This window comes from Arachis stenosperma, chromosome 6, assembly GCF_014773155.1.
Source record: "Arachis stenosperma cultivar V10309 chromosome 6, arast.V10309.gnm1.PFL2, whole genome shotgun sequence".
Classification (NCBI taxonomy): Eukaryota; Viridiplantae; Streptophyta; class Magnoliopsida; order Fabales; family Fabaceae; genus Arachis; species Arachis stenosperma.
Window position 1 is genome coordinate 146,079,732 of NC_080382.1, and position 21,813 is coordinate 146,101,544.

A 21,813-nucleotide genomic window follows, 5' to 3' on the forward strand; every position below is an offset into this window, starting at 1 on the left:
TGCTTCTGTTATGATTTTAGACACATTTGTTGCATCATTATCTTCTTGTAACCTTTTTCACTGTGTCTGTCATAATGTTATGACGTTAATGCAATTTTCTTAGTGAAATTTATACTCTTTTGCTGGTATCTTTTGGATGCAAATTCAAGCTCTTCTTTTATCAAAGTTTTATAGCCAAATTTGCATGTATGATAAACGAAATGCATAAAATTTAGTTGTGATTTACTTAATATATGTGATATTTGATTGGAGAAGTTGGCCAATAAGTTGTTGCATGCACAATGCGGTATTCAAACCCTTGATACTTATTTAAGCAGACTAGTGAATTAACCAACTTGGTTAAAAAAAATGGAGCTCAATAAACCTTTAATTTCCTTTTATAATTCTTTTTCTTATTTTTCTAGAAGAAACATACAAAGGATTGTAATCTTTCAGTTGTAGCTTTGATAAGTGTAGCATGTCTTCATCCCTTATCTTCCCATTCTTTTCTTTCCTTAGTGAACTTGGCTTCTGCCTTTTCCTTTAGTTTCTTTATAATATTATTAAGCTCATGGTTCTAATTTCTATGATGGTGTTGGCACATTCAACGTAGACAGTTGAATATTACTAGGCACCTTCTTCATTGTGTAATTTTGTGGCAAGATATTAGTATTTTTCTTATTTTGTAGTGGATTTGTGAGTAACCAACAAACATGGCTTTTATGAAGTGTTTATTAAACCTTAATCTAAATTTACTTTTCCATCGTAGGCAGAGTCATAGTTATAGGCAATATCTCCATATAATGATTGATAGCACAAAATTTTAAAATAAAAAAAATATGATGGTTCAAGTAGCAAGGCCCACCAGGCAATATTGAGCCCAAGGAGCAGCAGCCTGTTATCCCTCCATTTTAGGAACCAAGAAGCAACATATCTTGGAAAAGTTACTATAAACACTGAACATTTTTAGTTTTCCCCGATGTGATACTTCTAAAGCATTTCAATTCTTTTTGTAGGTTGAACAAAGAATATTTTACTATAAACAATGAATGGTTTTGCTGTTCTGTTATTCTTTGATGTCTGATTAATAAATTATGCTGCAAGCTTTCTGTTTGTAGGTTCTGAACTATGAATCTAAATGTTTTTCAATTTGAACAAATAGATACATTTGAAAAAACAATGTATCTGGATATAAACTCCCTTCTGATATGTTCATATCTTGCATGAAACTTTGTACCTGATTCTCTATGTAAAGCTTTGTTTTTTTTGCATATGGCATGCTTGCTTTATTTTATTTTCATTCTATTTTTTCTCAGTAATTTTCTATGTTACTATTGACATGTGAACTTCACCCTTTAACTTACAACTCCAAAATCATAACTCTCAACTTCGAGTAGGCAAGGCAGCAAACACATCTACCAGCCCAGCTAGCCTCAGCCCATGTTTCATCACCTTGTTGTCCTCGCTTGGGTTACAAGTTAGCGCTACGCAACTCGACACGGTTTCTTCATTCTCAATTTGTTTATAAAGCCTTAGTTTTTTTAAGTTGTGGTTTTAAATGCAGATTTGAGATTTTTTTTTAAAATCATGGTTTGATTGACAATGTTTATTATTATATATCCATTTTTCGTCTTTCTTTTTGGATGAAATAAAGGATAATTCCGTCTCATGCTTCTGTTATGATTTTAGACACATTTGTTGCTTCATTATCTTCTTGTAACCTTTTTCATTGTGTCTGTCATAATGTTATGATGTTAATGCAATTTTCTTAGTGAAGTTTATACTCTTGCTGATATCTTTTGGATACAAATTCAAGCTCTTCTTTTATCTAATTTTATAGCCAAATTTGCCTGTATGATAAACGAAATGCATAAAATGTACTTGTGCTTTACTTAATATATGTGACATTTGATTGGAGAAGTTGACCAATAGGTTGCTACATGTACAATGCGAGATTCAAATCCTAACACTTATTTAATCGGACTAGTGAACTAACTACTAGACTAACCCAATTTAATAAAAAAAAATGTAGCTCAATAAACCTTTAATTTCCTTTATAATTCTTTTTCTTATCTTTCAGTTGTAGCTTTGATAAGTGTAGCATGTCCTCATCCCTTATTTTCCCATTCTTTTTTTTCCTTACATGAACTTGTCTTCTGCCTTTTCCTTTAGTTTCTTTCTAATATTATTAAGCTCATGGTTCTAATTTCTATCATGGTGTTGGCACATTAAACGTTTATTAAACCTTAATCTAAATTTCAAAATAAACGTTTAAGAAAATGATGGTCCAAGTAGCAAGGCCCACTAGGCTATACCGGGCCCAAAGAGCAGCAGCCTGTTATCCCTCCACTGTTGGGAGTAGGAAGTGTTCGCTGCTCTGTGAAACCAACCTCACGCTTTACCCTCCAATTTAGGAACCAAGAAGCCCGAGCCTTCGCCCAGACCACCAGGCCCAACTCTCAACTTGGAGTGGGCAGGACAGCAAAGAGCAACTTCAGGCCCAACCAAGCTAACGACAGCACTTGTTCCATCACCTTAGAGCCCCCACTTGGGTCACAAGTTGGCGCTACCCAACTCGGCGAGCACCATATATTGTAAAACGGTTTATAAACAATGGAAATATTCGATTTTTCCCCGATGTGATACTTCTAGGGAATTTAAAATCTTTTTGTAGATTGAACAGAGAATATTTTATTTTGGGACAACAGAAACTATAACTAGTTTGTGATTGTAGCTTAGGTAAATACTGAATTCTGAAGTTAAATATGAATTTTAGCTTAAACATTACAATGCACGTTTATAGTATTGTTGTTCACCATATTTGAATATTGAATTTTAGCTTAAACATTACAATGCACGATTAAGATTTTTCTGCTTTGATATTTGGAATTTGATCGCAGTAGTAACTAAGCCCAAACTCAATTGTTGAGTAACATTTACAATCCTAAAAGGAAACTAGTATAGAGAAAAGGAATTTGCCCCCCTTATGGGCAGTGATAATGCTTAATCTGCTAAGCGCTTATACAAACTTGTATAGATATGACTGAAAAACATTCTAGAGCCATTGATCAACGTAGTTTAGAGAACTCTTTCTTACTTTCTATAACCAACAACTATATGCAAAACTACTCTCTTTTATAAACAAAACATCAAGGTAAGACTTGAACGAAAAGCATTTATAAATCACAAATTTACAATAATTCTAATCTTAAACTTATATATGATGAAATTACGTTTCAATTATATAACAATTTAGGAGAATTATTACCATTGATAGAGCCTAGATGAAGATGATTCCTTCAAGAACAATCGGAAATAAACACATTTTTCATATATCATGCTATGCAAAGGGTCATTGTTATCACCTAAAAGTACTCACACAAAACTGATTGAAAAATGAAAAGGAAATTAATTGAATTAAAGTGAACATAAATACTTAAATAGTATATCATCCTGGGCATGATCAAAAGTCAAACGAACTTCTACAAAATGGCAAAACTGGTTAAAGCAGATCAAATAAATGCTGCAACCATTTGTGTTAGAAAGAAAGAAAAGAGAATCCTAACTCGGAAAATGAATTTACAAAGTTCGAACAAAATGTATTTACATCTAACACAAAACTAGGGGTCCTCCTCCATTAACCTCTTAATCTTCTACTGTCTGGATCTCACCCATCATGATCCTGTTACTCACAACATTGAATCCCAAAACTGCAGGGCTAACCTTTTTCCCTTTCTTTGCCTTCTTCTTTCCACCTCCTATCCCAGATGCTTCTGTGTTGTCCATATCCTGCATATCTGCATTAGCAGATAGCACACCTCTGGCACTGACTCCAGTAGCCTTCTTATCGGTTTTGCTCTGGAAGGCTATTTCCAAAACATCTGATGGTAACATATCCTTGTAGTTGAGGAACTTCTCAATGAATTCATGTTCCGGGTCATATGATCCAAGGTTTTCTACAAGAAGCAACTCGGCTTCGGATCTCGATTGCTTCAAGCAAAATTCAAGGAAACTTGTATCTGCATCCAACCGAAGAAACAGTTAGAATTACAGTTAACTTACTTTAGGGGTAATGAACAGCAATCAAACAATGTAGCAGGTTTTCTTACCTTTTGTACCTATTAGCCGATCGCACTCACTCTCACACCAATCTCGGAAGCCCATTGCCTCTGAAAATTACAAAAGGAAACCACAGGTCAGCTTCAGAAGCTGTCATATATTCAGGATGCAAGTAAACATGCAGATTCAGAACACTAGATATGAAACAATGAAACAGAGCAACCAAGTCTTTTTTACCAGAATGCTTAGTCATTGAATCTTTTTTCGTTTTTAGCAACGATGGAGATGAGGCAGGTGATGATGATAACAGAGACCGTTGCTCAGTTGGTTTGCTGCTCACTGATTTTTGACGAGATAAAGATGCAGGTGAACTCCCTTTAACAGGTATATTCTTTGAACCCGAGATCCCTTGGCTTCCAAGCTGAGGGAAATCTGACCTGTTTTTGAAGACAACTAATTCATCAGTCATAGTTCATCAACTGTTTCCATCAAAGCTAGAATTTTATGGAAACAGGTCACAAGACTACATTTGTATATGTTACTTTGAAAATTCAAAATATTTAAGGGCAAGCTGTTTTTTTTTTGTTTGGGGGGGGGGGGGGGGGGGAGTGGTCACGCCATTTCTCAATCCAACAAAAAGAGAACGGTATATGATAATGGGTATAGTAAAGGCAAGAATTGTGGGCATCATTAGATCCTCATAAGAAGTATCCATTACCCGTTATTTGGCAGGTAAATACTTCTTTATTTACTTGTTGGGTACCATATAGAAGAAAATTTTATGGATCATAGTAACTACACAAATAAATTAAACAGGGAAGTGAGAGAAAACATACTGCTTAGTTTCCGGCTTAGACTGCTCAACTGGACCCCAGAACAAGTCATCATCCCCTTTGTATTTTGACTGAGAAGTAGCATGAGAATTTATCTGGATTGGAGATGCGGCTTTGGATGGAGAGGAAGCTGAGAATGACCATGAAGAACCACCATTCCGTATAGACTGGGAAGACTGCACTTTCTGAGGGGTAGGCATTGGGTTGGCAGGCACCGCAGAAGAAGACTTCTTCTCCTGCTCCTTTAAAATGTCCCTTAATGATGTCGGTTTAGGGAACTTAACAAAATCAGTAGACCATGCTAGCGAAGGAGTTGAGCTAGGTAGCTCCCTTTCCCCTTTCCACGGAACAAAGTCTCCCAACGAGGGGCCTGTGGGTATGGCAGGCAACACTTCTTTCTCCTGCAGTGAAGAGCGGGAGCTTTTGCCTTTTTCAATGGGGCTCGAAGAGATGGGCACTTCCACAGATGCATTGGGCACGGAGGCTTTAACTCCTGAACCCTTTGATTTTGTTGACTTTTTCCGGCCTCTTTTGGTATCTTTTGCCTCGATGAATTTTGAATCATCCGGTGATTCTGACTGGACAGCTATATTCTGAGAGGATGATGTATTCTTAGGAACCTCAGCATCTTTTTCGTTGGATTTCTTCAAAACTTCTTCTGCCAATAGATCATGTAGTGGACTTTTCTTGCTCTTAGGATTTTGAGAAGTTTCCATTTTAACCAGATGATCAGCATTGCCTCCTTCTCTATGACTTTCACCAGACACCTTTACATAGTCTGGATTAGCCACAACCCCTGACCAAGGAGTTGTCAGACTAACTGACTTGACAGAAGTAGCAATCTCAGATACAACCATTTCTGCCTCTGCCTTTCTCTGTTCTTCCTGTTGAATTTCTAATAGAGACTTTGGCTTGGCACCGGGAGCAGCCTTCCAGGCTCGTCCTGTAGGCATTTCAGTATGCTGTGTTAACACAGAATCAACTACCTTTGACTCAACCCTATCACCCACATCATCGATACTTCCAGGAACACCAGCAGACACACCATGAACTTCATAATTAGCATCCTCTTTGACAGCAACTCCAATTTGGTTTCCCTTAGCTGTTGTTTGTTTCAGATTTGTTTCATTAGAATCTGGCTTTCCAGGTTCTGATTGCTTGGACAGCTGCAAAGCCGCATTTTTTGGCAATCCCTTTGCTTGATCAGAAGGCTGCAACTTTGAAGATTTTTGCTTTTTGGATTTCTTCTCATTGACCTTTTTGGGTTCTTGCGCATCAATATTTTGCACTACCACAGACGGCTCAACATTGTTGATTTCTCTTTCAGCCTGCTGCTCTTCATGCACAATATTTGATCTTTCCTTCATGTCTATGCTTGGTGGGAATTCAATCCCACATGATTCAGTGGCAAAGGAAATGGCATCACCAGGAGTCTCCAGAGACTTGGAAGTAAAGTCTGAAATAGAAAGAGGTTGCTCTGCAATCTGGTTTTCCTCTTTAGATATCTCCTGATCATGTAATAAGGGATTATCAACCACTGTTGGTGCAGAGAACATCTCCTGATTCTGCTCATTAGTTTGTTCAGGAACCGCAGGGCCCCAGCTTTTCTGAGAACCAGTATTGCCAAACAATTGATGTGGCAGATTTAAAGGAGAAGCTTCATCACTTAAATTATAACAAGAGTCCTGGCTACTCATAGGTATATTTAAAGAATCAGTGCGGAGTTCATCAAGCACACCGGGCTTATTTGATTGAGAGCTCATGGAAAACATGCCCTCTTTTGATTGAAGTTGAGAAGGATCCATGTGCAAATTCCCAATTGGAGGTGTACCAGACTGCATATGTCCATAAGACGAATTAGCAAGTCGCTGGTTAGATTGCTGGTCTTGCAGCACTTGAGACAGCAATTGCTTCTGCTGTTGCAGCAATAACTGATGCTTCTGCTGCTCCTCCTGCCTTTGTTGCTGCTGAAGCAGTAACAATTTCTCTAACAATGGCATCTGTTGAGCTGGGGCAACAGCCTGAGACTGCAACTGCATCAAGTATTGTTGCTGTAACAAATTCAATAGTTGTGGATCTTGAGATATACCAGAAGAAAGTAGCTTCTCTGCTGACAAAATATTTGCGGGGTTATCAGTTGCTTGACCTAGTAAATTGCTCAGGGACAATTGGTTATGTGCTGGCAGCCTTTGCTGTGGAACGCCAAATGGCACTTGAGAAAAATTCTGATCATGATGGAAGTCAAATTTATTCTGAAGTGGATGCAATCCACCCTGCAGAGGATGATTTGGCCATCCAGAAGCACCATTATTTAAACCAACAGATGTCCTGTCAGATAATCCCTGGATGATTGACAGCAAATCAGAGTTTTGGGACTGAGTCTGCCGAGAATTGTCGCTCATTGAAGATAAAAGTTTTGAATGCAGGGCTGCGTCCAGGGGAATATCTGGTTTTGGCGCAAGGGAAGCTGCATCAGGCCCTGGCCAATATGGGTAAGCACTAGGTAAGGATCTCTGTCGCTCAAGTGCTAGACTATTGGCAAGTAAGTAAAGGTTGTTTCCATTATCTACTCCAGAAGGACCAAGATTAGCAGAATTATTTCCAATAAACCCTTGTAAACCTGAAATGCATACATTAAAAGAAGAGTTAATGATTTTCAAACATATCTGATAAAGTCAATAAGTTTTTGTTTTTTTTTTTTTGGGGGGGGGGGGGGGGGGGACAGCCAAAAAATGCATCGAAATTATAAACCTTCGGATAAGGCAAGACTTTCGAGCGGCGGACTTCCCTTGTTACCAGACATAAGTGACTCCAGAAATCTATTTTCAGCTTCTGTAGCAGAAGTTTGCCTAAGCCTAGGATCACTTCTCAATGTCTCAAACTCACTCAAACCAGCAAGGGTATTCCCAAAGGGAGCAGAATTTTGGCGGCCAGGTATGTCAGTAAAGTCATTCGGTTTTGGAGCAGAAAAACCCGGTGGTGGTCGGGCTTTAGCTCGTAAATGAGGCATGACATCACCAAGAGGTAGCCATGGTGAATCAGCTGCTGAATTATCAAGACGAACAGGTAAGTCAATACCAAAATATCCAGACTCAAACCATCCAATAATATCAATTCCTTTGAAAGGACCCTGAATTTGACCCTTAGGATCCTTATATAAAAGGGATAACTCCTCCGGTGGGGTCTGCACTACTCTCCTGCTTCCAAGTTCACTATCCAGAATTCCAGATAGCTGCCTCTTAAGAATGGAATCTTCACTGGATTGCCACTTCCCAACATCTCTTGGATCAGATGAATAATCCAAAATTCTTGACCTTACACCATTAGTTGCATCACTATTATCATGCAAGAGGGTGGTAGTTCCATGTTCACCCCCTGGCATAGTTCGCCTTGCAACACCATGATGAGCAGAGATATTTCCTTCAACTGATAAATCTTTGTTATTGGGGACCTCATCAGTTACTCTGTTAATGTCTCCATCTTCAACTCTTTCTGAACAAACACATTAGAGGAAAAGCGGAAAAGATGTCACTTGAGACAGAAACAAGCACATTCGAAATGCGATATGAAGAGTATACTACCACACATCGGCACAAATATAAAATTAATGAGTTATGTAAAGAGTAGAAACCATGTGAATATACTCATCAGACCAACTAATACTGAAGAATGTATGCTTTCAAGTTCCAAACAATGTAAGCAATATGGGAGTAGAGATATTAACTTGAAAAAAGAAGGGAAAAAAAGAAAATAGAAACAATTAATCAAGAAAAACACCTATTGCGTTGTCTGAAAAGACCCTAAACCCCATTCATACGGCTGCCTTATTTACATCTCTCTTCTTAGTGATACATTCATTCTTTTATCAGGATTTAAGATAAATTAGATCATGTAATCTACAAACAAGTATCTAGAGGCATAACAATGTGTTCACTTTTCATTCGAAGAGACTTTCTGTGATTAGTTAATATATCCCACTTCCAAAATTTCAGAACAATGATTTCATGTTCGTTGAAGTTGACTTAAAAAACCAAGTTCAAAAGTGTAATCCTGCACCACAACCTATATGTAACTTAACTTTATAGTTTATGTCCAGTACATACCATAGAAAGGTGTACCTCCAGGTTTCGATCGCCTAGTATGCGAAAAATCAGTTGAGCTTCTTCCATCTTTAGGCACCTGAGGTGCTCCACTAGTAATAATCTCCCCTTTGTCAATACCCTTTAAAATAGACTGTTACACACACACACACACAAAAAAAAAAAGGATAAACAACCTAAAATGAAAATGGAATTCAGTATAACGAAAAACAAAAATATCATTTACCAGTTCTTCAGAATTTGGTGCCAGAATTGCTAGAGGTTCCAATGGTTCTTCCTGTGTAAGATTAGGTACCTGCACAAAATCATCAGCTAGTTTTCTATTTCTATCCATTTTAGTCACTCTGTAAATATCAAGCAACTTTGTCCTATTATATCTGAAGGGAGAAGGTTCTCCGAGCCCAGATTCAACTTTTTCTGGTAAAGATACAGGATAAGAGTTATTCGTGAAGCTACTGTTAGAGCCACCCCAGTCATGACCATGAGTAGAAACTGGGGTCATATTCTCCCCACGCCCACGCCCAGAGGAATATGTGGAGCCATCTTGCTTGTTTGGCGTACTGTTATGGTGATGGGGAGAATCTAACCTTCCGCGGCCCTGTGAGAAGCTAGGTCTCCATGGCCGATGATGATCTCCCTCTTTTTCATCCTTTCCATGATTGGAAGTGTGAGACAGGTTTTTGTCCAGATGTAGATCACCTTCTTTTCCAGAGTCGCTCCATTTTTCACGAAGACCTTCCGGTTCCTTATTATCAGGACCCCAGCGTGTGTTCCACTTACTCTCACGCCGCTGGTCAAAGTTAGTGTCTCTGTTTCCCGAATCATTCCGTCTATCAGCAGCACCACGACGAACTTCTCCAAAGTTCTTTGAAGGCAAATTTTCTGTCCAACGCTCCACTCTCCGAGAATCACCAAGATCTTTCTCTCCATCCCTCCACCGATCCTTCCGTATGGAGGACTTAGTGTCCCGCTCTTCATCACGCCAACGATCACGGCGTCCACTTTCTGAGTCAAGCATGGACGGCCTAAAGACATCTTTTCGCTTATGAGCATCATGCACATCCTCTCCATTTCCAGATGTCTTAGTGGTCTCCATGCGAAGACCAAATGGAGGACTTAAAGCCACATGGTTTTCCTGAGAAACAATACAGAGATAAGAAGCCGGAAAATTAAAACATTTTGATGGGATTACAGACCTTTAAAGGAATGGGAGCACACACTATATGATAAAAAACCAGGAGGACTTAGTACACACCACAGTTCCTCTTCCAGATTTACTTTCCCCTGGCTTTGGCAGAAGCCATTGCGGTGAAAGTGGAATTGGATTGTCAGAGCCCTGAACATCTGCGTCAACAGGATTTAAACTTCAATTATTGTTCCAATCTTAAGAAAGCTAAGGCATTCACAGCCTCAAGCTGTAAGACGGACATGTAATAAGCCCATGCAGATCAACAATAATATAAAACAGTTAAGGCATTATAAAACAGCTGGTTAAGCTAATAACATCACCAGCATGTACAATTCATGCTTTGATAAGTATGTACCCTGTTTTCTGAGATGAACTTAAATCCATTTATATTAAGGAAATTTATCATGCAGAGACAAAAAAAAAACATTTATCTTATCATGCTAAAAAAATGACTATAAGTCAGTACATCAATGAACACTAAACAAAAAGACATGGCAATGATAGCAGCCTAATCTACAATGTTGTTATTCAAAGTTCTTTTCCAAGCATACATCTCAATTTTATTTTTGAAAAGTAAAAATGTTCAGCTGTTGTAAAAGCACTAAATTTTGCAGCCCGCAAGATCAAAGAGAAAAAAAAAAAAGTGACAAACTTCAACACACGCACACACACAAACACAAACACAAAAAAAACAGTGATATATAGCTAAAAGAATCTTTGTCGTCCTCAAGTCCACACACTGATATCGGGGCACAAACGAAGAATCTCAAAAATTTCAAAAATATCTCAGCTTTCTGGTCCTCGAGTCCATATCTAAAATAAATGCTACTAAAAAAATCAAATACTGATAATTTCTTTTCGGAGAAAAATGAAGAAACGAAAGCGTATCGGCTAAAAAACGAGGCGAATGCTCAATGCGGCAAGTAAAAACCTCAGTTACGAAAACCCAAAACCGACCAAGAAAGACTCTTTCTTTGTTCACAGAAAAGCAAAAACCCTAATCACCAGAAAGAAGAAGAGAAGCTGAGAAAAACCAGGAAGAGAACCTTTGGAGATCTTCAATGGAGTGCGAGAATCAGAGGTGGCGCGTTGAGCCATGAGAGAGTGAGTGAGAAGTGAGAGATGAAAACCCTTGGTTTGTGAAATTTGGTTGCGAGCGATGAGAGAGTGAAGAAGCGAAACGGTGGAACATAGGGTAAGGGTTGAAGCAAGATAAAAAATTGGGGCTTCGGCGCACGTTAAGGATGCGGAACTATCGGCGCACGTTAGTGCGTGGTACTCCACTGTGTTGAGTAGTGAAGGCAGCCAACTAAACTTCTAAAAAGTATTCTCTTTCTTCCGTGAGGTATGCTGTTCAAATTCAATTCAATTGGATCATATTAATTTTTGAGTATATACCCATTTTGGTCCTCAAAGAATTTCAGACTGGACACTTTAGTCCCCAACTAAAATTAATTACTCGATTGGTCCCTAATAATTAATTCCGTCAGTCACTTAGGTCCTTGGCTCCGTCAACTCTAACGGAAGACAAAATAGTCCCTGAAAACTCTAACATGAGACAAAATAATCCCTGACAACTCTAACAAAGGACAAAATTATCACTGACCCCTTTATTCGAAAACGATACTATTCTTCCCCAATTTTTATCATATCTCGCATAACCCTAACATTCATACTCTTCTTCTTCACTTTCACAGTCTTTTTTTCCATCTTTTTCTTCCTCCTCTTTAGCTCCAAGATTAAGCCATGGTGTAATTGTCACACGTGTCGCACCTACCTCAAGATGTCATGGACCACACACTTCCTAAATCTTTGTGACTGGTACATCCACCTCCTCTGCACTTCACCCACCAAAAGCATCTACTTGCATGTCTTTGATAACATCACCTAACCCCGACAACGTCCACGACATCCTCAAGACTAATTTCCACAACTACTCTAAGGGCACGCCTTTCTCCACTCTTCGGCAACCAATATAGATTGTTGGACGTTAGGACATCATGAGAAGATTCTCCTTTGACATCATATGCAAATTCTCATTTCAAATAGACACCGAGTGCTTCATTCCTTCTTTTCCGGAGTCTAAGTTGGCAGACAATTTCAACCTCGCATCCAAGCTATTACAACGAACAATGTCGCCGTTGCCGCTCATATGGAAACTGAAGCGATTACTGAACATTGGTTCGGAGAAGAAGCTGAAGGAAGTGATCGGAATGGTGGACAATGTGGTCATGGAGATGTTAGGGCAGAGGAGGAGGGAGATGGCAACAACAACGACGAGTCTTAACAAATCAGACTTGCCGTCTAGATTCATGGGATCCATCGAAGACGACAACTAGCTGAGAGACATAGACATTAGTTTCCCGAGTATGAATTTGTTGAGAATAAGTTGAGGATTTTTTCTTGTGAACATTAAATTTATAGAGTGTGCATTGTGTAGTTTGAGGTTACAGTGTTAAACTGTTAGTGTTATGCGAGATATGATGAAAATTGGGAGAGAACAGTGTCGTTTCCAAACAAAGGAGATCAGGGACCATTTTGTCCCCTGTTAGAGTTGTCAGGGACTATTTTGTCCTCCGTTAGAATTAACGGAATAAAGGACTTAAGTGACTGACGGAGTTAATTGTTAGGGACCAATCGAGTAATTAATTTTAGTTGGGGACTAAAGTGTCCAGTCTGAAATTCTTTGAGGACCAAAATGGGTATATACTCTTAATTTTTTTCTTTTATTAAATTCATGTTAATAAGATGTTTAATAATATGTTTTATTATTACATTATTTAAAAATATTGTTTCTTAAAAATTGCTTTTATTTTAGGATAATACTATGAAGTCGATATTTTTAATGGAAAAAAATAGTAATAATCTTCTCTTTATTTTATAATACTCAAAATTTTTTAAAAAAATACTAATCTAGCTTAAATTGCAATAATATTTCGTGTCAAATTATCAAATCCAGCCGAATCATACAATAAACACCTCTAATCATCATGCCCTGTCATAAAAATAAAATAATAGGAAATTAATTCCGTGTCCATTTCATTCTTATTTGCTCAACATTGTATGCATTTTACAACTTCGTAATATTGATTTTCCGGATAATCTCACTAATGTTTGGATTTTATGAAAGAGGTCCCTCTATTGCTCTGAGGTTTTATGTTTTTCTTTATAAATTTCTGAAAATAATTTTTTTAAAAAAAGCCGAAGCATAAACCAAATTTATTTTTGTTTTCATTTCAATTTTAATATAGAAACAGTGAAAATAATAAAATATATTCCTTTTCAACCTTTTTTTATACATTTTTAATTACAAAATTATGAAAATAGAAAATAGAAAGGCACCATAAAGCCATTAGAATTTCTGGTGTGCATAATTGTTATTGTTGGTGCACACAAAGTGTTTGCCCTAATGCCTGAGTTAATGTTGCTAATACAGGGATACAGGTGTAATTAAATTAGCAGTATAACTGATTTTTGAAACATATTGAATTATTGATAATCCAACATGGTTATAGTATTTAATTCCATCTATGATCTGTGTTATATGTGATGATGTCTTGTCCTACAGGTTGGATCTCTAAGACTAGTTAAATAACCATTTCAGCTCGTTAGGAGATTAGACTAGTTAAATAAGCCAAGTTAGTTTCAGAATCAGTTAGATATAGTTAGTTCAACTTGATTAGAACATGATTTCCAAGTCCCTTTTGTGCTACTTCCGCCATGCTCGCATGAAAATCCCTACAAAACATAAAGAAAACCACAGCATTTTAATGTTATGCAAAACAATCACTACTGTTCTGTAATTTAGAATGTTGAGGTTTAGTTCAACAATGACAATGCACATCAAGAATTTACTGCTTTCCTTATTGATATTTGGAATTCGATCGAAGTACAAGTGTTCCACTGTAGTTAAATTTACAATTCCAGAGGAGAAAATAGTATAAATAACTTCAATCTTTATTTACAAAGTTAGAACAAAATGTATTTACATCTACTGCAAAACTCCACTAACCTTAATCTTCTACTCTCTGAATCTCACCCATCATGATCCTGTTACTCACAACATTGAATCCCAAAACTGCAGGGCTAACCTTTTTCCCTTTCTTTGCCTTCTTCTTTCCACCCCCTCTCCCAGATGCTTCTGTGTTGTCCATATCCTGCATATCTGCATTAGCAGATAACACAACCCCGGCACCGAGTCCAGTAGCTTTCTTATCGGTTTTGCTCTGGAAGGCTATTTCCAAAACATCTGATGGTAACATATCCTTGTAGTTGAGGAACTTCTCAATGAATTCATGTTCCGGGTCATATGATCCAAGGTTTTCTACGAGAAGCAACTCGGCTTCGGATCTCGATTGCTTCAAGCAAAATTCAAGGAAACTTGTATCTGCATCCAACCGAAGGAACGGTTAGAATTACAGTTAACTTACTTTAGGGGTAATGAACAGCAATTAAACAATGGAGCAGGTTTTCTTACCTTTTGTACCTATTAGCCGATCGCACTCACTCTCACACCAATCTCGGAAGCCCATTGCCTCTGAAGATTACAAAAGGAAATCACAGGTCAGCTTCAGAAGCACATCGTATATTCAGAATGCAAACAGCTCTATCCAACATAGCCACTAAAACATGCAGATTTAGAACACCAGATATGAAATAATGAAACAAAGAGCAACTGAGTCTTATTTACCAAAATGCTTAGTCATGGCATCTTTTTTTGTTTTCAGCATGGATTGAGATGAGGCAGGCGATGATGATAGTAGAGAACGTTGCTCATTTGGTTTACCGCTCACTGATTTTTGACGAGTTAAAGATGCAGGTGAACTCCCTTTAATGGGTACATTCTTTGAACCCCAGTTCCCTTGTCCAAGCTGAGGGAAATCTGATCTGTTTTTTCATAGACAACAAATTAGTCAGTCATAGTTCATCAAATCTTTCCATCAAAGCTGGATATTAATGAGAAAAATAACCAGTGTCAAAATATAAAAATAACCAAACAGGGAAGTAACAGAAAATATACTGCTTAGTCTCTTGCTTAGATTGCTCAATTGGACCCCAGAAGAAATCATCATCCCCAGGGTATTTTGACTGCAAAGAAGCATGAGAGTTTATCTGCATTGGAGAGGCAGCTTTGGATGGAGAGGAAGCTGAGATTGACCGTGAAGAACCACCATTCCGTGTAGGCTGGGAAGGCTGCACTTTCTGAGGGGTAGGCATCGGGCTTGCTGTGACAGCAGAAGACGACTTCTTCTCCTGCTCCTTTAGAATGTCCCTTAATGATGTTGGTTTAGGAAACCTAACAGAATCAGAAGACCATGCCAGAGAAGGAGTTGGGCTAGGTGGCTCTCTTTCCCCTTTCCACTGAACAAAGTCTCCCAAAGAAGGGCGTGCAGGTATGGCAGGCAGTACATCTTTTTCCTGCAGAGAAGAGCGGGAGCTTTTCCCTTTCTCAGTGGGACTCAAAGAAACGGGCACTTCCCCAACAGTTGCATTGGGCACAGAAGCTTTAACAACTGAACCCTTTGATTTTGACTTTTTTCGGCTTCTTTTGCTATCTTTTGCCTCAATGAATTCTGAATCATCCAGTGATTCTGACTGCACAGCAATATTTTGTGAGGATGATATATTATCAGGAAACTCAGCATCTTTTTCATCAGATTTCTTTGAAACTTCTTCTGCCAATAGATCATGGAGCGGACTTTTCTTGCTCTTAAGATTTTGAGATGTTTCTGTTTTAACAAGATGATCAGCAGTGCCTCCTTCTCTGTGACTTTCACCAGACACCTTTCCAGAGTCTGGATTGGCAACAACCCCAGCCCAGGGTGTCGCCAGACTCATTGAATTGACAGATGTAGCAACCTCAGATACAAGCATTTGTGCCTCTGCCTTTCTTTGTTCTTCCTGTTGAATTTCTATCAGAGACTTTTGCTTAGCACCAGGAGCAGCCTTCCAGGCACGTCCTGCAGGTATTTTATTATGCTGTTTGGAAACAGAATCAACTACCTTTGACTCAAGCCTATCACCTGCTTCATCGATGTTTTCAGGAACACCAGCAGGCATGCCATTATCCTCATAATTAGCAGACTCTTTGCCAGCAACTCCAATTTGGTTTCCCTTACCTATTGTTTGTTTCAGATTTGTTTCAGTAGAATCTGGCTTTCCAGGTTCTGATTGCTTCGACAGCTGCAAAGATGCATTTTTGGGCAATCCCTTTGCTTGGTCAGATGGCTTTGAAGATTTTTGCTTTTTGGATTTCTTTTCATTAACCTTTTTGGGTTCTGGCGCGTCAATATTTTGTACTACCACTGACAGCTCAACATCGTTGCTTTCTCTTTCAGCCTGCTGCTCTTTATGCGCAATATTTGATTTGTCCTTCAGGTCTATGCTTAGGGGCAATTCAATCTCACATGATTCAGTTGCACAATTAATAGAATCACCAGGATTCTCCAGAGACTTAGAAGTAAAGTCTGAAACAGAGAGAGGTTGCTCTTCAATCTGGGGTTCCTCTTTAGATATTTCCTGATCAGGTAATTGGGGACTATCAACGACCGTTGGTGCAGGGAACATCTCCTGATTCTTCTCATTAATTTGTTCAGGAACCACAGGGCCCCAGCTTTTCTGAGAACCAGTATTGCCAAATAATTGATGTGGCAGATTTAAAGGAGAAGCTCCATTGCTTACATTATAACTAGTGTCTTGGCTGTTCATAGGTAAATTTAAAGAATCAGTACGGGGCTCATCATGCACACTGGGTATATGTGATTGTGAGCTCATGGGAAATATCTCCGGTGATCGAAGTTGAGAAGGATCCATGTGCAAATTCCCAATTGGAGGTGCACCACCCTGCATATGTCCAAAAGAAGAATTAACAAATAGCTGGTTGGATTGCTGGTTTTGCAGCACTTGAGACAGCAACTGCTGCTGCCGCAATAACTGCTGCTGCTCCTCCAGCTTTTGTTGCTGCTTCAGCAGCAATAGTTTGTCCAACAATGGCATCTGCTGAGCTGGAGCAACTGCCTGAGACTGCAACTGCATCAAGTATTGTTGCTGTAACAAATTCAATACTTCTGGATCTTGCGATATACCAGAAGAAGGTAGCTTCTCTGCTACCAAAATATTAGCGGAGTTATCAGCTGCCTGGCCCAGTAAATTGCCCAATGATAATTGGTTTTGTGGTGGAAGCCTTTGCTGTTGAATGCCAAATGGCACTTGAGAAAAATTCTGATCATGATGAAAATCAAATTTATTCTGAAGGGGATGCAATCCACCCTGCAAGGGATGATTCGGCCATCCAGAAGCACCACTATTTAAACCAGCGGATGTCCTGTCGGATAATCCCTGGATGATTGACAGCAAATCGGAATTTTGGGATTGAGGTTGCCGAGAATTGTCGCTTGCTGAAGATAAAAGTTTTGAATGCAGTGCTGCATCCAGGGAAATATCCGCTTTTGGTGCAAGGGAAGCTGCATCTGGCCCTGGCCAATACGGATAAGGACTGGGTAAGGACCTCTGTCGCTCAAGTGCTAAACTATTAGCAAGTAAGTAAAGGTTGCTTCCATTATCTACTCCTGATGGGCCAAGATTACCAGAATTATTCCCAATAAACCCTTGTAAACCTGAAATACATACATAAACAAAGGTGAGTTAATGACTACAAAACATAACCAATAACATCAAGGGTAAATGGGGGGGAAATAATAAATGGAGCAAAGAAACGCAAGGAAGTCATAAACCTTCGGATAATGCCAGACTTTCAAGCGGAGGACCTCCTTTGTTACCAGACATAAGTGATTCCAGAAATCTATTTTCAGCTTCCGTGGCAGAAGCTTGCCTAAGCCTAGGATCACTTCTCAACATCTCAATGTCAGTTGAACCAGCAAGGATATTCCCAGAGGGGCCAGAAGTTTGACGGCCAGAGATGTCAGTATAGTCATTTGGTTTAGTAGCAAAAAACCCTGGAGGTGGTCGAGCTTTAGCTCGTAAATGAGGCATGACATCACCAAGAGGTAACCATGGTGAATCAGCTGCTGAATTATCGAGACGAACAGGTAAGTCAATACCAAAATATCCAGACTCAAACCATCCAATAATATCAACTCCTTTGAATGGACCCTGAATTTGACCCTTAGGATCCTTATAGAAAAGCGATAACTCCTCTGGAGCCATCTGCATTACTTTTCTGCTTCCAAGTTCACTATCCAAAATGCCAGATAGCTGCCTCTTAAGAATGGGATCTTCATTGGATTGCCACCTCCCTACATCTTTTGAGTCAGATGAATAATCCAAATTTCTTGACCTTAGACCATTGGTTGCATCTCTATTATCATGCAAAAGGGTGGATCCATGTTCACCTGCTGGCATGGTTTGCCGTGCAACACCAGGATGAACAGAACTATTTCCTTCAACTGACAATTCTCTATTACCGTGTACCTCATCAGACACTCTGTTATGGTCTCCATCTTCAACTCTATCTGAACAAATACACCATGGGAAAAACTCCAGGTCACTTGATACAGAAGCAATGACATTGGCAAAAATAGTAAATCAATGAGCAATTAATATTCAAAGATGTAAGCTTCCAAACAATGTAAGCAGCATGGAAGTATAAATTATCTTGAAAATCCAGAGAGAAAAAAAATCTAAAGAAACTATCATGTTGTCAAAAGAGACCCTTAACTCTACTCATAGGACTGGCTTTGTTTACTTCTCTCTTGTTAAGGATACATTTCATAGGGCTGGCTTTATTTACTTCTCTCTTGTTAATGATACATTTTTTTTATCATGTTTCAAGATAACTTAGGATCCTGCAATTTACAAACTAGCTTTAGAGGAGTAACATAGTGTTCACTTTTCATTCAAGAGAACTTGTATGATTAGTTCATACAGCCAACTTACAAAATTTCGGAACAATTATTTCTTTAAGGTTAAGAAGACTTAAAGAACCCAGTTCAAAATTTTTATCCAGCATCACAGCCTATCAGTAACTATAGATAGTATATACCTTGCAGAGATGCACTTCCAGGCATCATTCGCCTAGTATGTGTAAACTCTGTTGAGCTCTTTCCATCTTTAGGCATCTGAGGTGCCCCACTACTAATAATGTCCCCTTTATCAATACCCTTTAAGATAGACTGTTAAAAACAAAAAGCATATGCTAAGTCACTTGAAATAATAATGTAATTCAGTAGAACAACGATAAATAAATAAATAATAAAAAATATCAATTACCATTTCCTCGGGATTTGGTGCCAGAAGGGCTAGAGGTTCCAATGGATCATCCTGTGTAAGATTAGCTACCTGCACAAAATCATCAACTAGTTTTCTATTTGTTTCCATTTTAGTCACTCTGTACACATCAAACAACTTTGTCCTACTATATCTAAAGGGAGAAGGTTCCCCATGTCCACTTTCAACTTGTTCCAGTAATGTTCCAGGAATAGAGTTATTCATGAAGCTACCACCAGAGCCACCCCGGCCATGTCCTAGAGTAGAGACTGGCGTCGTATTCTCACCACGGCCACGTCCATAGGAATATGCAGAGCCCTGCTTGTTTGGTGTACTGTTATGGTGATGGGGAGAATCTAACCTTCCGCGGCCCTGTGAGAAGCTAGGTCTCCATGGCCGATAATGATCTCCCTCTTTTTCATCCTTTCCATGATTAGAAGTGTGAGACAGCCTTTTGTCCAGATGTATATCACCTTCTTTTCCAGAGTCGCTCCATTTTTCATGAAGACCTTCCGGTTCCTTATTATCGGGACCCCAGCGTGTGTTCCACTTACTCTCACGCCGCTGGTCAAAGTTAGTGTCTCTGTTTCCCGAATCATTCCGTCTATCAGCAGCACCACGACGAACTTCTCCAAAGTTCTTTGAAGGCAAATTTTCTGTCCAACGTTCCACTCTCCGAGAATCACCAAGATCTTTCTCTCCATCCCTCCACCGATCCTTCCGTATGGAGGACTTAGTGTCCCGCTCTTCATCACGCCAACGATCACGGCGTCCACTTTCTGAGTCAAGCATGGATGGCCTAAAGACATCCTTTCGCTTATGAGCATCATACACATCCTCTCCATTTCCAGATGTCTTAGTGGTCTCCATGCGATGGCCAAATGGAGGACTTGAAACCACATGGTTTTCCTGAGACACAATACAGAAATAAGAAACCGGAGAAGTAAAACACTTCGATGCGATTATAGAGCATTAATGGTACGGTAAAACTGGACTCGGTACACACCACAGTTCCTGTTCCAGATTTACTTTCCCCGGGCTTTGGCAGAAGCCATTGTGGTGAAAGTGGAATTGGATTCTCAGAGCCTTGAACATCTGCACGAACACGATTTAAGCTTCAACGTTTTTTCTAATATCAAAAAATTGACCATTAAAGTTTAAAATTTTAACTAAAAAATGTTAAAATCACAGAAAACAACCTAGAACAATATCAACAAAGTTTGTCAAACACTTTAATTCCCCCAACGAAATCAAATTCTAAATTTACACAACCGTAACCCTGAGCAATAAGCAGCACATGTAACAAACTCATGCAGATCAACTATATATTATAATTCACTACATCGATCAACACTAAACAAAAATGACATGGCATTGGCAGGACCCAAATTTCAAATGTTCAATGTTGAGTACATGTTTTGGAAAACAAACGTCCCAATAAGTCCAAATTTTTCCTTTTTCAGGCATATAGAGACATAACTCTCAGCAAAGTGCCCCAATTTTATGTATGGAGAAAAAAAAAGAAAAAAAGAGTGATATTCAGTTTGTTGTAAAACCATAAAAAATTTCACAGTCCGCAAGATCAAAGAGGAAGAAAATCATCACACACTTCACAGTATCAAAAATACTAACAACATGCCATATTTTCAAAAAAGATACAGCTGAATGTAACTTTCACGTCCTCAAGTCCACACCTAAACATTGACACAAAAGAAGAATCTCAAAAATTAAAAAATATATAAACTTTCTGGTCCTCGAGTTCATATCGAAAAGGAAATACCACAAAAAAAAATTGAAAAAAAAAAGTAAAATTCAAATACAACAGAAGCATATCGAAGATAAACAAGGCGAATGCTCAATGCCGCAAAGTAAAAGCCTCAGTCACCCAAAACCAATCAAAAATACGTTTTTTTTTTACAATCAAGCAAAAACCCTAAACAGCACGAACCTTTGGGGATCTGCAATGGAGTGCGAGAATCGGATGTGGCGCGTTGAGCCATGGAAGAGTGAGTGAGAAGTGAGAAATGAAAACCCCTGGTTCGTGAAATTTGGTTGCAAGCGATGAGAGAGTGAAGAAGCGAAGCGCGGAAACATAGGGTAAGGGTTGAAGCAAGATAAAAAATTGGGGGTTGGGTGCACGTTAAGGATGTGGAACACCACCGGCGCACGTTAGCGCGTAGTGCTGACTGTTAGTAAACTATGAATGACGAGAATGTAATGAAAAATTATTATTCTTGCTGGATATTGGAACACTCAATTATGTCGCACTTATTAATTTTTCTAAGCTGCTATTAAATATTGGAAAAAAGGATAAATAGATCCTTTACTTCACTTTTTAATTCATAAATATTTAATTTTTTATTTTTTTTTTAATTTAGATATATCAATCTTTTATATTTATTTGGTTTTATTAAATATAATTTCTGTA

At 38.7% G+C, this 21,813-nt stretch overlaps 2 protein-coding genes across 3 annotated transcripts; both read right to left on the bottom strand.

Annotated features, from left to right (window-relative positions):
- Positions 1-3,396: 3,396 nt before the first annotated feature.
- LOC130933444 (protein ESSENTIAL FOR POTEXVIRUS ACCUMULATION 1-like) lies at positions 3,397-11,372 on the bottom strand. Its single transcript, XM_057863060.1, has 9 exons — positions 11,207-11,372; positions 10,227-10,315; positions 9,198-10,106; positions 8,975-9,104; positions 7,623-8,363; positions 4,875-7,491; positions 4,276-4,475; positions 4,089-4,148; positions 3,397-3,998 (listed from the first exon to the last, which is right to left on the bottom strand). The coding sequence occupies exons 1-9, from the start codon at positions 11,256-11,258 to the stop codon at positions 3,625-3,627; spliced, it is 5,172 nt and encodes a 1,723-aa protein (XP_057719043.1). The 5' UTR covers positions 11,259-11,372; the 3' UTR covers positions 3,397-3,624.
- A 2,115-nt stretch (positions 11,373-13,487) lies between these two features.
- Positions 13,488-21,488, bottom strand: LOC130933445 (protein ESSENTIAL FOR POTEXVIRUS ACCUMULATION 1-like). Of its 2 annotated transcripts, XM_057863061.1 has the most exons (10): positions 21,334-21,488; positions 20,392-20,480; positions 19,389-20,294; positions 19,162-19,291; positions 17,894-18,631; positions 15,181-17,776; positions 14,851-15,047; positions 14,638-14,697; positions 14,173-14,547; positions 13,488-13,898 (listed from the first exon to the last, which is right to left on the bottom strand). In XM_057863061.1, exons 1-9 carry the CDS (start codon positions 21,383-21,385, stop codon positions 14,174-14,176), a joined length of 5,142 nt encoding a protein of 1,713 aa, XP_057719044.1. In that variant the 5' UTR covers positions 21,386-21,488; the 3' UTR covers positions 13,488-13,898; position 14,173. The 2 variants fall into 2 exon arrangements, with proteins under 2 accessions (XP_057719044.1, XP_057719045.1); XM_057863062.1 differs by lacking the exon at positions 13,488-13,898 and having other exon boundaries at positions 14,004-14,547.
- Between the last annotated feature and the right edge of the window lie 325 nt (positions 21,489-21,813).

What these genes read in the sequence shown, in the direction of transcription:
- LOC130933444 (XM_057863060.1), bottom strand. Translation starts at nt 11,258, where the DNA reads ATGGCTCAACGCGCCACCTCTGATTCTCGCACTCCATTGAAGATCTCC. An exon ending in CACCAAATTCTGAAGAACTG is followed by an intron (nt 9,105 to 9,197) that starts GTAAATGATATT and finishes TGTGTGTAACAG; the next exon opens with TCTATTTTAAAGGGTATTGA. An exon ending in TTCAATGACTAAGCATTCTG is followed by an intron (nt 4,149 to 4,275) that starts GTAAAAAAGACT and finishes TGTAATTTTCAG; the next exon opens with AGGCAATGGGCTTCCGAGAT.
- LOC130933445 (XM_057863061.1), bottom strand. Translation starts at nt 21,385, where the DNA reads ATGGCTCAACGCGCCACATCCGATTCTCGCACTCCATTGCAGATCCCC. An exon ending in TGGAAGTGCATCTCTGCAAG is followed by an intron (nt 18,632 to 19,161) that starts GTATATACTATC and finishes GTATTTGTTCAG; the next exon opens with ATAGAGTTGAAGATGGAGAC. An exon ending in AAGTCTGGCATTATCCGAAG is followed by an intron (nt 17,777 to 17,893) that starts GTTTATGACTTC and finishes TATGTATTTCAG; the next exon opens with GTTTACAAGGGTTTATTGGG.